At 58.7% G+C, this 14,235-nt stretch overlaps 1 protein-coding gene across 1 annotated transcript; it reads right to left on the bottom strand.

Moving 5' to 3' along the window:
• Nucleotides 1-2,418: 2,418 nt before the first annotated feature.
• LOC311166072 (uncharacterized protein) lies at nt 2,419-13,860 on the bottom strand (the record flags this gene model as incomplete). The annotated part of the gene is made up of 6 exons (XM_084227550.1): nt 2,419-2,586; nt 3,900-3,949; nt 5,384-5,425; nt 7,262-8,806; nt 10,784-11,011; nt 13,560-13,860. Coding segments are annotated over 6 exons (2,334 nt in total), but the record flags the coding sequence as incomplete, so codon positions are not given.
• Between the last annotated feature and the right edge of the window lie 375 nt (nt 13,861-14,235).

Genomic DNA, 14,235 nt, shown 5'->3' with positions numbered 1-14,235 from the left:
AAATCCCCAAATCCCCCCATAAATCACCAGTATGGCCCAGTATAAACCAGTATAACCCAGTATAACCCAGAACAAACCAGTATAGCCGGTCTCTCCCAATATAAACCAGTATAAACCAGTATAACCCAGTATAATCCAGTATACCCAGTCCCTCCCAGTATAAACCAGTATAACCCAGTATAACCCAGAACAAACCAGTACAAGCAGTCCCTCCCAGTATAACCCAGTATGACCAGTATAACCAGTATAAACCTGTATAAACTCAGTACAAACCAGTACAACCAGTCCCTCCCAGTATAAACCAGTATAACCCAGTACAAACCAGTATAACCAGTCCCTCCCAGTACAAACCAGTATAACCCAGTATAATCAGTCCCTCCCAATATAAACCAGTATAACCCAGTATAATCAGTCCCTCCCAGTATAAACCAGTATAACCCAGTATAATCAGTCCCTCCCAGTATAAACCAGTATAACCCAGTATAACCCAGAACAAACCAGTATAACCAGTACCTTCCAGTACAGCCCAGTATAACCCAGTACAAACCAGTACAACCAGTCTCTCCCAGTATAAACCAGTATCCCCAGTACCCTCCAGTGTGGCCGCCGTCACCCTGAGCCCGTCCTCGGAGCTGCTCTCCCAGTACAGACCAGTACAGACCAGTATAACCCAGTATAACCGGTATAACCAGTGCTCCCAGTCTCTCCCAGTATAAACCAGTATAACCCAGTACCCTCGAGGCTGGGGGCCGTCACCCTGAGCCCGTCCTTGGAGCTGATCTCCCAGTACAGACCAGTATAACCCAGTATAACCAGTATAACTGCTCTCTCCCAGTATAACCAGTGCTCCCAGTCCCTCCCAGTATAAACCAGTATAAACCAGTATAAACCAGTATCCCCAGTACCCTCCAGTGTCGCGGCCGTCACCCTCAGCCCGTCCTCGGAGCTGATCTCCCAGTACAGCCCAGTACAGCCCAGTATAACCAGTATAACCCAGTATAACCAGTATAACTGCTCTCTCCCAGTATAACCAGTGCTCCCAGTATAAACCAGTATAAACCAGTACCCTCCAGTGTGGCAGCCGTCACCCTGAGCCCGTCCTCGGAGCTGCTCTCCCAGTACAGCCCAGTACAGACCAGTATAACCCAGTATAACCACTATAACCCAGTATAACCAGTATAAACCAGTATAACCCAGTATAACCCATGCTCCCAGTCCCTCCCAGTATAAACCAGTATAAACCAGTATCCCCAGTACCCTCCAGTGTGGCGGCCGTCACCCTGAGCCCGTCCTCGGAGCTGATCTCCCAGTACAGACCAGTATAACCCAGTATAACCAGTATGAACCAGTATAACCGGTCTCTCCCAGTCTCTCCCAGTCTCTCCCAGTCCCTCCCAGTATAAACCAGTATAAACCAGTACCCTCCAGGCTGGGGGCCGTCACCCTCAGCCCGTCCTCGGAGCTGATCTCCCAGTACAGCCCAGTACAGCCCAGTACAGACCAGTATAACCCAGTATAACCAGTATAACCGGTCTCTCCCAGTCCCTCCCAGTATAAACCAGTATAAACCAGTACCCTCCAGGCTCGGGGCCGTCACCCTGAGCCCGTCCTCGGAGCTGATCTCCCAGTACAGCCCAGTACAGACCAGTACATCCCAGTACAGCCCAGTATAACCCAGTATAACCAGTATAACTGCTCTCTTCCCAGTATAACCAGTGCTCCCAGTATAAACCAGTCCCTCCCAGTATAAACCAGTATCCCCAGTACCCTCCAGTGTGGCCGCCGTCACCCTGAGCCCGTCCTCGGAGCTGCTCTCCCAGTACAGACCAGTACAGACCAGTATAACCCAGTATAACCGGTATAACCAGTGCTCCCAGTCCTCCCAGTATAAACCAGTATAAACCAGTACCCTCCAGTGTCGCTGCCGTCACCCTCAGCCCGTCCTCGGAGCTGATCTCCCAGTACAGCCCAGTATAACCCAGTATAACCCAGTATAACTGGTCTCTCCCAGTCTCTCCCAGTCTCTCCCAGTCTCTCCCAGTCCCTCCCAGTATAAACCAGTATAAACCAGTACCCTCCAGGCTGGGGGCCGTCACCCTCAGCCCGTCCTCGGAGCTGATCTCCCAGTACAGCCCAGTACAGACCAGTACATCCCAGTACAGCCCAGTATAACCCAGTATAACCAGTATAACCAGTATAACTGCTCTCTCCCAGTATAACCAGTGCTCCCAGTCCCTCCCAGTATAAACCAGTATAAACCAGTATAAACCAGTACCCTCCAGGCTGGGGGCCGTCACCCTCAGCCCGTCCTCGGAGCTGATCTCCCAGTACAGCCCAGTATAACCAGTATAACCCAGTATAACCGGTCTCTCCCAGTCCCTCCCAGTATAAACCAGTATAAACCAGTATCCCCAGTACCCTCCAGGCTGGGGGCCGTCACCCTCAGCCCGTCCTCGGAGCTGATCTCGAAGCGCAGGTGGGGGAGGGGCGGGGAGGGGGCGGGGCTTGGGGGAGGGGAGCAGGAGGAGGCCCCGCCCCCTCCGGGCTGGGGGAGGGGCTCCGGCTCCTCGTCCTCGGAGCTGCCGCCTGGGGGAGGGATTTGCATAAATTAGCATAAATTAGCACAAATTAGCATAAATTAGCGCAAATGAATTAGCATAAATGAAAGCCCTGAAGCTGATTAACCCAAATTAACCCAAATTAACCCAAATTAAACCCCAAAAAAATCCCAAAAATCAGCAAAAATGATGCCAAAATCGCCCCCAGAAAGTCCCAAAATCACCCAAAAAAATCCCAAAATCGTCCCAAAATCACCCAGAAAACCCCAAAAAAATCCCAAAATCAACCCCAAAAAATCCCAAAATCAACCCAAAATAATCCCAAAAAACCCAAAATCACCCAAAATCAGCCAAAAAAATCCCCAAATCACCCCAAAAATCCCAAAATCACCCCCAAAAAATCCCAAAATCACCCCAAAATTACCCCAAAAATCCCCAAATCACCCCAAAATTCCCAAACTCACCCCAAAATCACCACAAAATAACCCAAAAAACCCCCAAAAATCCCAAAATCAACCCAAAATAATCCCAAAATCACCCCCAAAAAAACCCAAACCAACCAAAAGTGCCCCAAAATCAGCCAAAATCACCCCCAAAAAAAACCCAAACCGACCAAAATTACCCAAAATCAGCCAAAATCTGCCAAAATTACCCCAAAATCTCCCCAAATCACCCACAAAAATCCCAAAATCAACCAAAATGACCCAAAATTCCCCCAAAATCCCCCCCAAAATTCCACAAATTTTCCCAAAATTCTCCCCCAAATTCCCCAAAATTTCCCTGAATTCCCCCAAAATTTCCACAAATTCCCCCAAAATTTTCACAAATCCCCCAAAATTCCCCCAAATTTCCCCAAATTCCCCTAAAATTCCCCCAAAATTCCCCCAAATTTCCCAAAATTCCCCCAAAATTTCCACAAATTCCCCAAATTCCCCAAAATTTCCACAAATTCCCCAAAATTCCCCCCAAAATCCCCCCAATTTCCCCCGAAATTCCCTCAAAATTTCCACAAATTTTCCCAAATTCCCCAAAATTCCCCCAAAATTCTCCAAAATTTCCCCCAAATCCCCCCAAATTTCCCCCCAAATTTTCCCAAATTCCCCAAAATCCCCATAAAATTTCCCAAAATTTCCCCTCAAATTGACCAAAATCCCCCAAAATTTCCCCAAATCCCCCAAAATCCCCCCAAAATTGACCAAATCCACCCCAAATCCCCCAATTTCTGCCCCCAAAATTCACCAAAATCACCCAAATTTTCCCCAAAATTCCCCTCAAATGAACCAAATCCCCCCAAAATTGCCCAAAATTCCCCAAAATTCCCCCAAATTTCCCCTCCCCCACCTGCGCAGGCGGCCCAGGGCGGCTCCGCGGTGACGTCACCGGGCGGGGACCTGCGGGATCGGGGCAAATTTGGGACATTTTGGGCAAATTTTGGGGCATTTTGGGCAAATTTGGGGAATTTTGGGTGGATTTTATCAATTTTGGGGGGATTTTGGGGAGAATTGGGGGAATTTTGGGCGATTTCGGGGAATTTGGGGGAGTTTTGTGGCGGATTTGGGGAGAAAATTTCGGGGAATTTTGGGGGGATTTGGGAACATTTTGGGGGAAATTTTCAGGGGATTTTGGATAAATTTGAAGAATTTTGGGGATTTTGGGGCAGTTTTGGGTGATTTGGGGCAGTTTGGGGGATTTTGAAGATATTTGGGTGATTTTGGGGCGCTTTTGGAACATTTTTGGGGCGGTTTTGGGGGATTTTGGGGCGGTTTTGGGATGATTTTGGGGTGATTTGAGGTGATTTTTGGGGTGATTTTGGGGGCAGTTTTGGGGATTTTGAAGATATTTGGGTGATTTTGGGGTGTTTTTTGGAATAATTTTGGGGCGGTTTTGGGATAATTTGGGTAGATTTTGGGGTGATTTTGAGACAGTTTGGGGTGATTTTTGGGGTGATTTGGGGCAGTTTGGGTGATTTTTGGGGTGATTTCTGGGGTGATTTGGGGGTGATTTTGGGCAGGTTTGGGGCAGTTTTGGGGTGATTTTGGGTGGGTTTTGGGTGATTTTGGGGTGATTTGGGGCGGTTTTGGGGTGATTTGGGGTAATTTGGGGGTGATTTTTGGGGTGACTTTTGGGGTGATTTGGGGCAGTTTTGGGGCAGTTTGGGTGGGTTTGGGGCAGTTTTGGGATAATTTTTTGGGGGATTTTGGGGGGATTTTGGGCATTTTGGGGTGATCCTTGGTGATTTTGGGGTGGTTTGGGCAGTTTTGGGGGTGACTTGGGGGTGATTTTTGGCTGATTTTGGGGCAATTTTGGGTGATTTGGGGGTGATTTGGGGTGATTATGGGTGGTTTTGGGGTGATTTGGGGTAATTTGGGGTTATTTGGGGCGGTTTTTGGGTTGATTTAGGGGTGATTTAGGGTGACTTTGGGGTGATTTGGGGGTGATTTGGGGTAATTTGGGGGTGATTTTGGGCGGTTTTGGGGTGATTTGGGGTGGTTTTGAGGTGATTTTTGGGGCGGTTTTGGGGCAGTTTTGGGGTGATTTTGGGCGGTTTTGGGGTTATTTTTGGGGCGGTTTTGGGGTGATTTGGGGTGATTTTGGGGTGATTTCAGGGTGATTTTTGGGGTGATTTGGGGCGGTTTTGGGGTGATTTTTGGGGTGATTTTGGGGTGATTTTGGGGTGATTTTTGGGGTGATTTTGGGGTGATTTCAGGGTGATTTTTGGGGTGATTTGGGGCGGTTTTGGGGTGATTTTTGGGGTGATTTTTGGGGTGATTTGGGGCAGTTTTGGGGTGATTTTTGGGGTGATTTTGGGCGGTTTCGGGGCTCACCCGCAGCCGTCACTCATCAGCTCCTCCGGCTCCTCCTTCAGCCTGGGGGGAGGGGACAGGGACAGGAAATGTCACCAGAGGGGACAGGTGACACCAGAGGGGACAGGTGACACTGACAGGTGACAGTGACAGGTGACACTGACAGGTGACACTGACAGGGACAGGTGACACTGACAGGTGACACCAGAGGGGACAGGTGACACTGACAGGGACAGGGATAGGTGACACTGATGGGGACAGGTGACACCAATGGGGACAGGTGACACTGACAGGTGACACCAGAGGGGACAGGTGACACTGATGGGGACAGGTGATACCAGAGGGGACAGGAAATGTCACCAGAGGGGACAGGTGACAGTGACAGGGACAGGTGACAGTGACAGGTGACATCAGTGGGGACAGGTGACAGTGACAGGGACAGGTGACACCAATCAGACATCCTCAGTGTTGCCACCCTGTCCCCAACCCCCCAACGTCCCTTTAATGTCCCCAAGTGTCCCCAGTGTCCCTTATGTCCCCACCCTCTCCAATGTCCCCGATGTCCCCAATCCCTCAAATGTCCCCACTGTCCCCAGCTGTCCCCAGTGTCCTCACCCGCTGTCCCCAATGTCCCCAATCCCCCAGCTGTCCCCAGTGTCCCCAGTGTCCCCAATGTCCCCAGTGTCCCCAGTGTCCCCAGTGTCCCCACCGTCCCCAGCTGTCCCCGCTGTCCCCCGTCTCCAGCTGTCCCCACTGTCCCCGATGTCCCCAATGTCCCCATATCCCCAGTGTCCTCACCCGCTGTCCTCGCTGTCCCCAATCCCCCAGCTGTCCCCAGCTGTCCCCAGTGTCCTCACCCGCTGTCCCCAATCCCCCAGCTGTCCCCACTGTCCCCGATGTCCCCAATGTCCCCAGTGTCCTCACCCGCTGTCCTCGCTGTCCCCAATCCCCCAGCTGTCCCCACTGTCCCCGTGTCCCCAGTGTCCTCACCCACTGTCCCCACTGTCCCCGTGTCCCCAGTGTCCTCACCCGCTGTCCCCAGTGTCCCCAGTGTCCCCAATGTCCCCAGCTGTCCCCAGTGTCCCCAGTGTCCTCACCCGCTGTCCCCAGTGTCCCCATGTCCCCATGTCCTCACCCGCTGTCCCCAGCTGTCCCCAGTGTCCCCAGCTGTCCCCAATGTCCCCAATGTCCCCCCCAGTCCCCACTGTCCCCAGTGTCCCCATGTCCTCACCCGCTGTCCCCATGTCCCCATGTCCTCACCCGCTGTCCCCACTGTCCCCATGTCCCCAGCTGTCCCCATGTCCCCATGTCCTCACCCACTGTCCCCCGTCCCCAGCTGTCCCCAGCTGTCCCCAGGTCCCCAGCTGTCCCCATGTCCTCACCCACTGTCCCCAGATGTCCCACTGTCCCCATGTCCTCACCCGCTGTCCCCAGTGTCCCCAGTGTCCCCAGTGCCCCCAGTGTCCCCAGCTGTCCCCAGCTGTCCCCAGCTGTCCCCATGTCCCCACTGTCCCCAGCTGTCCCCAATGTCCCCATGTCCCCATGTCCTCACCCGCTGTCCCCAATGTCCCCATGTCCCCATGTCCTCACCCGCTGTCCCCACTGTCCCCAGCTGTCCCCACTGTCCCCATGTCCCCATGTCCTCACCCGCTGTCCCCAGTGTCCCCAATCCCCCCCAATGTCCCCACTGTCCCCATGTCCCCACTGTCCCCAGTGTCCCCATGTCCCCATGTCCTCACCCGCTGTCCCCACTGTCCCCAGCCGTCCCCAGCTGTCCCCATGTCCCCACTGTCCCCAGCTGTCCCCAGTGTCCCCAATGTCCTCACCCGCTGTCCCCCATCCCCAGCTGTCCCCAATGTCCCCACTGTCCCCAGTGTCCCCATGTCCCCATGTCCTCACCCGCTGTCCCCAGCTGTCCCCAGCTCCAGCCGTGGCCTCTTGGTCCCCGGCCCCGTCCCCTCCCCCGGGCGCTTGGGATGTCCCCAAGGTGTCCCCGAGGCGTCCCCGTGGCCGTTGGGGGCGGTGACACCCAGAGGGTGGCCCTGAGAGATGTCCCCAAGCCGCTGGCCCTGCCCCATGTCCCCAGGGGGGTGGCCTTGACCGATGTCCCCAAGGTGGTGGCCTTGACCAATGTCCCCAGGGGGGTGGCCTTGGCCGATGTCCCCAGGGTGGTGGCCTTGGCCGATGTCCCCAAGGTGGTGGCCTTGGCCGATGTCCCCAGGGTGGTGGCCTTGGCTGATGTCCCCACGGTGGTGGCCCTGCGCGTTCCTGACGTGGTGGTGGCCCTGGGACGTGTCCCCAGGGTGGTGGCCTTGACCAATGTCCCCAAGATGGTGGCCTTGGCCAATGTCCCCAGGGTGGTGGCCCTGGATGTTTCCAAGCTGGTGGCCCTGAGCGATGTCCCCAAGCTGGTGGCTTTGACCAATGTCCCCAAGTTGGTGGCTCTTGGTGATGTCCCCGAGCTGGTGGCTTTGACCATTGTCCCCAAGTTGGTGGCTCTTGGTGATGTCCCCAACGTGGTGGCCTTGACCAACGTCCCCAAGCCGCCATCCCTGCCTGATGTCCCCGAGCCGGTGGCCTTGACCGATGTCCCCAAGCTGGTGGCTCTTGGTGATGTCCCCAAGCCGGTGGCTTTGATCAATGTCCCCAAGCCGCTGTCCCTGCCTGATGTCCCCGAGCTGGTGGCTTTGACCGATGTCCCCAACGTGGTGGCCTTGACCAATGTCCCCAAGCTGGTGGCTCTTGGTGATGTCCCCAACGTGGTGACCTTGACTGATGTCCCCAAGCCGGTGGCCTTGACCGATGTCCCCAAGCCGCTGTCCCTGCCAGGCTCCGTTGGTGGCAGCCGTGTCCCCGTTGGTGACAGCCGTGTCCCCATTGGTGACAGCCGTGTCCCCGTTGGTGACAGCTGTGTCCCCGTTGGTGGCACTCGTGTCCCCGCTGCCATCCCCGGTGACACCGCGCAGGACGAACTCCACGAGCTCGGGTGGCAGTCCCTCGGGTGGTGGTGGCCCTGGAGGTGGCCCTGGTGGTGTCCCTGTCCCCAGCCCTGTCCCCGGTGGTGGCCCTGTTGGTGGCCCTGTCCCCAGCCCTGTCCCCAGCCCTGTCCCCAGCGCTGTCCCCCGGGTGCCATCGTCGGCCCCGTCCAGCTGCTGGATGCGGGGACAAGGGGACAGAGGAGGGGACAGCGCTGGGGACAGCGCTGGGGACAGAGGGGACAGTGCCACCACCGGGGCCAGCACCGTGCGGGCGTAGCCAAAGTAGCGTCCCCGCGGTGCCACCGGAGGTGACACTGTCACCGTCACCGGTGGTGGCACTGGCGCTGGTGGTGGCACTGTCGCTGTCACTGGTGGTGGCACTGTCGTTGTCACCAAGGCAGGCGGGGCGGACCCAGGGGTGGCATCGTCCTCGTCCTCGCTGGTGTCACCACGAGGGGACAACGGCCTGCGGGGAGAGGGGACAGTGAGGGGGGGCAGGGGACAATGGGGGGTGACAGTGAGGGGTGGCAGGGGACAGTGAGGTGACAGTGAGGGGTGACAATGGGGGGTGACAATGGGGGGTGACAATGGGGGGTGACAATGGGGAGGTGGCACAGGACAGTGAGGTGACAGAGAGGGGTGGCAGGGGACAGTGAGGGGTGACAATGTGGGGTGGCATGGGACAATGGAGGGTGGCAGGGGACAGTGAGGGGGTGACAGGGGACAATGGGGGTGACAGTGAGGGGGTGGCAGGGGACAGTGAGAGGTGACAATGGGGGCGGCAGGGGACAGTGAGGTGACAGTGAGGGGACAGTGAGGTGACAATGAGGGGTGACAGGGGACAGTGAGGGGTGGCAGGGGACAGTGAGGGGACAGTGAGGGGTGACAATGTGGGGTGACAATGGGGGGGTGACAGTGAGGGGTGGCAGGGGACAGTGAGGTGACAGGTGACAGTGAGGGGTGGCAGGGGACAATGAGGGGGTGGCAGGGGACAGTGAGGTGACAGTGAGGGGTGGCAGGGGACAATGGAGGTGGCAGGTGACAATGGGGGGTGGCAGGGGACAGTGAGGTGACAGTGAGGGGTGACAGGAGACAATGGGGGGGTGACAGTGAGGTGACAGTGAGGGATGGCAGGGGACAATGGGGGGTGGCAGGGGACAGGGAGGTGACAGTGAGGTGACAGTGAGGGGTGGCAGGGGAAAATGGGGGTGACAGAGGACAGTGAGAGGTGACAGTGAGGGGTGGTAGGGGACAGTGAGGTGACAGTGAGGGGTGGCAGGGGACAATGGAGGTGGCATGGGACAATGGAGGGTGGCAGGGGACAGTGAGGGGTGGCAGGGGACAATGGAGGGGACAGGGGACAGTGACGGGTGACAGGGGACAGTGACGGGGTGGCAGGGGACAATGAGGGGGTGGCAGGGGACAGTGAGGGGTGGCAGGGGACAATGAGGGGGTGGCAGAGGACAGTGAGGAGTGGCAGAGGACAATGGGGGGGTGACAGTGAGGGGGTGGCAGGGAACAGTGAGAGGTGACAATGACGGGGTGGCAGGTGACAATGGGGGTGGCAGGGGACAGTGAGGGGACAATGGAGGGTGACAGGGGACAGTGAGGGGTGGCAGGGGACAATGCGGGGGTGACACGGGACAGTGAGGGGACAGTGAGGGGTGGCAGGGGACAATGGGGGGGTGGCAGGGGACAGTGAGGTGACAGTGAGGTGACAGTGAGGGGTGGCAGGGGAAAATGGAGGTGGCAGGTGACAATGGAGGTGGCAGGTGACAATGGGGTGGTGGCAGGGGACACTGAGGGGTGGCAGGGGACAATGGAGGTGGCAGGAGACAATGGGGAGGTGGCAGGGGACAATGGGGGGGGTGACAGTGAGGGGTGGCAGGGGACAGTGAGGGGACAGGTGACAGTGAGGGGTGGCAGGGGACAATGGGGAGGGTGGCAGGTGACAAGGAGCTCGGGGGGGTGGTGGCCTTGGTGGTGACAGTGACCCAGGGAGGTGACAATGTCCTCAGGGGTGACATCAACCCCTGGATGTGACAATGACATCAGGAGAGGTGACACTGACCCCGGGGGAGGTGACAGTGACCCAGGGGGAGGTGACAGTGACCTGGAGGTGACACCGAGGTGGCAGTGGCAATGTCCCCAGGGGAAGGTGACACCGAGGTGGCAGTAGCAGTGTCCCCAGGGGGAGGTGACACTGACCCAGGGGGAGGTGACACTAAGGTGGCAGTGGCAGTGTCCCCAGGGGGAGGTGACACTGACCCAGGGGGAGTTGACACCGAGGTGGCAGTGGCAGTGTCCCCAGGGGAGGTGACACTGACCCAGGGGGAGGTGACACCGAGGTGGCAGTGTCCCCAGGGGAAGGTGACACTGACCCAGGGGGAGGTGACACCGAGGTGGCAGTGTCCCCAGGGGGAGGTGACACGGTGACACTGACCTGGGCTCCAGCGCCACCCTCTGTCCCCAGAGCCGCGGTGGCCCCGGGGGTGACGTCGGTGACATCGGCGGTGCCACCACCCCGTTGGGTGACGTCATCGGGTCAGGTGACAATGACGGTGCCACCACCCCGTTGGGTGATGTCATCGGGTCAGGTGACAATGACGGTGCCACCCCGTTGGGTGACGTCACCGCGCCGGGGGACGACGGCCTCGGGAGTGGCATCGACCTGGGGGTGACAGTGACAGTGACATCACCCTGTGGGTGACAGTGACACCGAGGGGTGACAATGACACTGAGAGGTGACAGTGACACCGAGAGGTGACAGTGACACTGAGGTGACAGTGACACCGAGAGGTGACAATGACACCGAGAGGTGACAGTGACACTGAGGTGACAGTGACACGGAGGGTGACATCACCCTGTGGGTGACAGTGACACCGAGAGGTGACAGTGACACTGAGAGGTGACAGTGACACCGAGAGGTGACAGTGACACTGAGAGGTGACAGTGACACTGAGGGTGACATCACCCTGTGGGTGCCACCACCCCTGAGGTGACAGTGACACCGAGAGGTGACAATGGCCTCGATGGTGGCATTGTCCTATTGTGTGCCACCACCCTGGGAGGTGACACTGCCCTGGGGGGTGGCCCTGTCCCCAGGAGGTGACACTGGGGGGGGTGACACTGTTGGTGACACTGAGGTGACACGCACTCACCTTGGGGGTGGTGCGGTGGCCGTGGGTGACACTGAGGTGACACTGTGACACTGACCTGGGGGGTGGCCCTGTGACACTGAGGTGACACTGAGGTGACACTGTGACACTCACCTTGGGGGTGGCACGGTGGCACTGAGGTGACACTGGGGGGGTGACACTGAGGGTGACACTGTGACACTGAGGTGACATTGGGGGGTGACACTGAGGTGACACTCACCTTGGGGGTGGCACGGTGACACTGAGGTGACACTGAGGTGACACTCACCTTGGGGGTGGCGCGGTGGCACTGAGGTGACACTGGGGGGTGGCACTGACCTGGGGGGTGGCCCTGTCCCTGTGCTGGGTGACACTGAGGTGACACAGAGGTGACACTGTGACACTGAGGGGGGTGACACTGTGACACTCACCTTGGGGGTGGTCCTGTGACACTGAGGTGACACTGAGGTGACACTGTGACACTCACCTGGGGGGTGGCGCGGTGGCACTGAGGTGACACTGGGGGGGTGACACTGGGCGGGTGACACTGAGGTGACACTGAGGTGACACTGGGGGGTGGCACTGACCTGGGGGGTGGCCCTGTCCCTGTGCTGGGTGACACTGAGGTGACACTGAGGTGACACTGGGGGTGACACTGGGGGGGTGGCACTGTCCTGCTGGGTGACACTGTGACACTGAGGTGACACTGGGGGTGACACTGACCTGGGAGGTGGCCCGGTGGCCGCGGGTGACACTGAGGTGACACTGTGACACTGACCTGGGGGGTGGCCCTTGGTGACACTGAGGTGACATTAGGGGGTGACACTGTGACACTCACCTGGGGGGTGGCCCTGTGACACTGAGGTGACACTGAGGTGACACTGTGACACTCACCTTGGGGGTGGCGCGGTGGCACTGAGGTGACACTGGGGGGGTGACACTGAGGGTGACACTGTGACACTGAGGTGACATTGGGGGGTGACACTGAGGTGACACTCACCTTGGGGGTGGCACGGTGGCACTGAGGTGACACTGAGGTGACACTCACCTTGGGGGTGGCGTGGTGGCACTGAGGTGACACTGAGGTGACACTCACCTTGGGGGTGGCACGGTGGCACTGAGGTGACACTGAGGTGACACTCACCTTGGGGGTGGCGCGGTGGCACTGAGGTGACACTGGGGGGTGGCACTGACCTGGGGGGTGGCCCTGTCCCTGTGCTGGGTGACACTGAGGTGACACAGAGGTGACACTGTGACACTGAGGGGGTGACACTGTGACACTCACCTTCGGGGTGGTCCTGTGACACTGAGGTGACACTGAGGTGACACTGTGACACTCACCTGGGGGGTGGCGCGGTGGCACTGAGGTGACACTGGGGGGGTGACACTGGGCGGGTGACACTGAGGTGACACTGAGGTGACACTGGGGGGTGGCACTGACCTGGGGGGTGGCCCTGTCCCTGTGCTGGGTGACACTGAGGTGACACTGAGGTGACACTGGGGGTGACACTGGGGGGGTGGCACTGTCCTGCTGGGTGACACTGTGACACTGAGGTGACACTGGGGGTGACACTGACCTGGGAGGTGGCCCGGTGGCCGCGGGTGACACTGAGGTGACACTGTGACACTGACCTGGGGGGTGGCCCTTGGTGACACTGAGGTGACATTAGGGGGTGACACTGTGACACTCACCTGGGGGGTGGCCCTGTGACACTGAGGTGACACTGAGGTGACACTGTGACACTCACCTTGGGGGTGGCCCTGTCCCTGTGCTGGGTGACACTGAGGGGGTGACACTGAGGTGACATTGGGGGGTGACACTGAGGTGACACTCACCTTGGGGGTGGCACGGTGACACTGAGGTGACACTGAGGTGACACTGAGCTTGGGGGTGGCGCGGTGGCACTGAGGTGACACTGAGGTGACACTGAGCTTGGGGGTGGCGCGGTGGCACTGAGGTGACACTGGGGGGTGGCACTGACCTGGGGGGTGGCCCTGTCCCTGTGCTGGGTGACACTGAGGGGGTGACACTGAGGTGACACTGAGGGGGTGACACTGAGGTGACACTGAGGTGACACTCACCTGGGGGGTGGCGCGGCGGTGGCACTGAGGTGACACTGTTGGTGACACTGCGGGGGTGGCCCGGTGGTGGCACTGAGGTGACACTGCGGGGGTGGCCCGGCGGTGGCACTGAGGTGACACTGCGGGGGTGGCCCGGTGGTGGCGGGTGCCATCGCTGCGGGCTCGGCTGTCCCCAGGGGGGGGAGGTGGCCCCGGCGGGTGGCCCCGGCTGGGGACAGCGCCCGGCGCGGCCACCGCGGCCTCGGGGACACCTCGGGGTCCCCCACGGTGGGGATGTGACGCGGCACGGCCGGCGGCTGGCCTGGGGACAGCACGGGTGGCACTCGGGGACACGGGCTGCCCGAGGTGTCCCCAACGTCCCCAGGGTCCCCTCACAGTCCCCTCAGTGTCCCCAATCCCCCCCAGTGTCCCCAACCTTCCCAATGTCCCCAAATGTCCCCAGTGTCCCCTGTCTGTCCCCAATGTCCCCAATGTTCCCAGTGTCCCCTCTGTGTCCCCAACCCTCCCAATGTCCCCAAATGTCCCCAGTGTCCCCTGTCTGTCCCCAATGTCCCCAGGGTCCCCTCTGTGTCCCCAACCCTCCCAGTGTGCCCTCAGTGTCCCCAGGGTCCCCAATGTCCCCAACCCCCCAATGTCCCCAGTCTGTCCCCCTGGTGTCCCCCTGTCTGTTCCCACT

Source organism: Fringilla coelebs (genome assembly GCF_963513975.1).
Source record: "Fringilla coelebs genome assembly, contig: SCAFFOLD_477, whole genome shotgun sequence".
Taxonomy (NCBI): Eukaryota; Metazoa; Chordata; class Aves; order Passeriformes; family Fringillidae; genus Fringilla; species Fringilla coelebs.
Note: the sequence above shows the minus strand (reverse complement) of the source record. Positions and strands in the feature narration are given on the sequence as shown.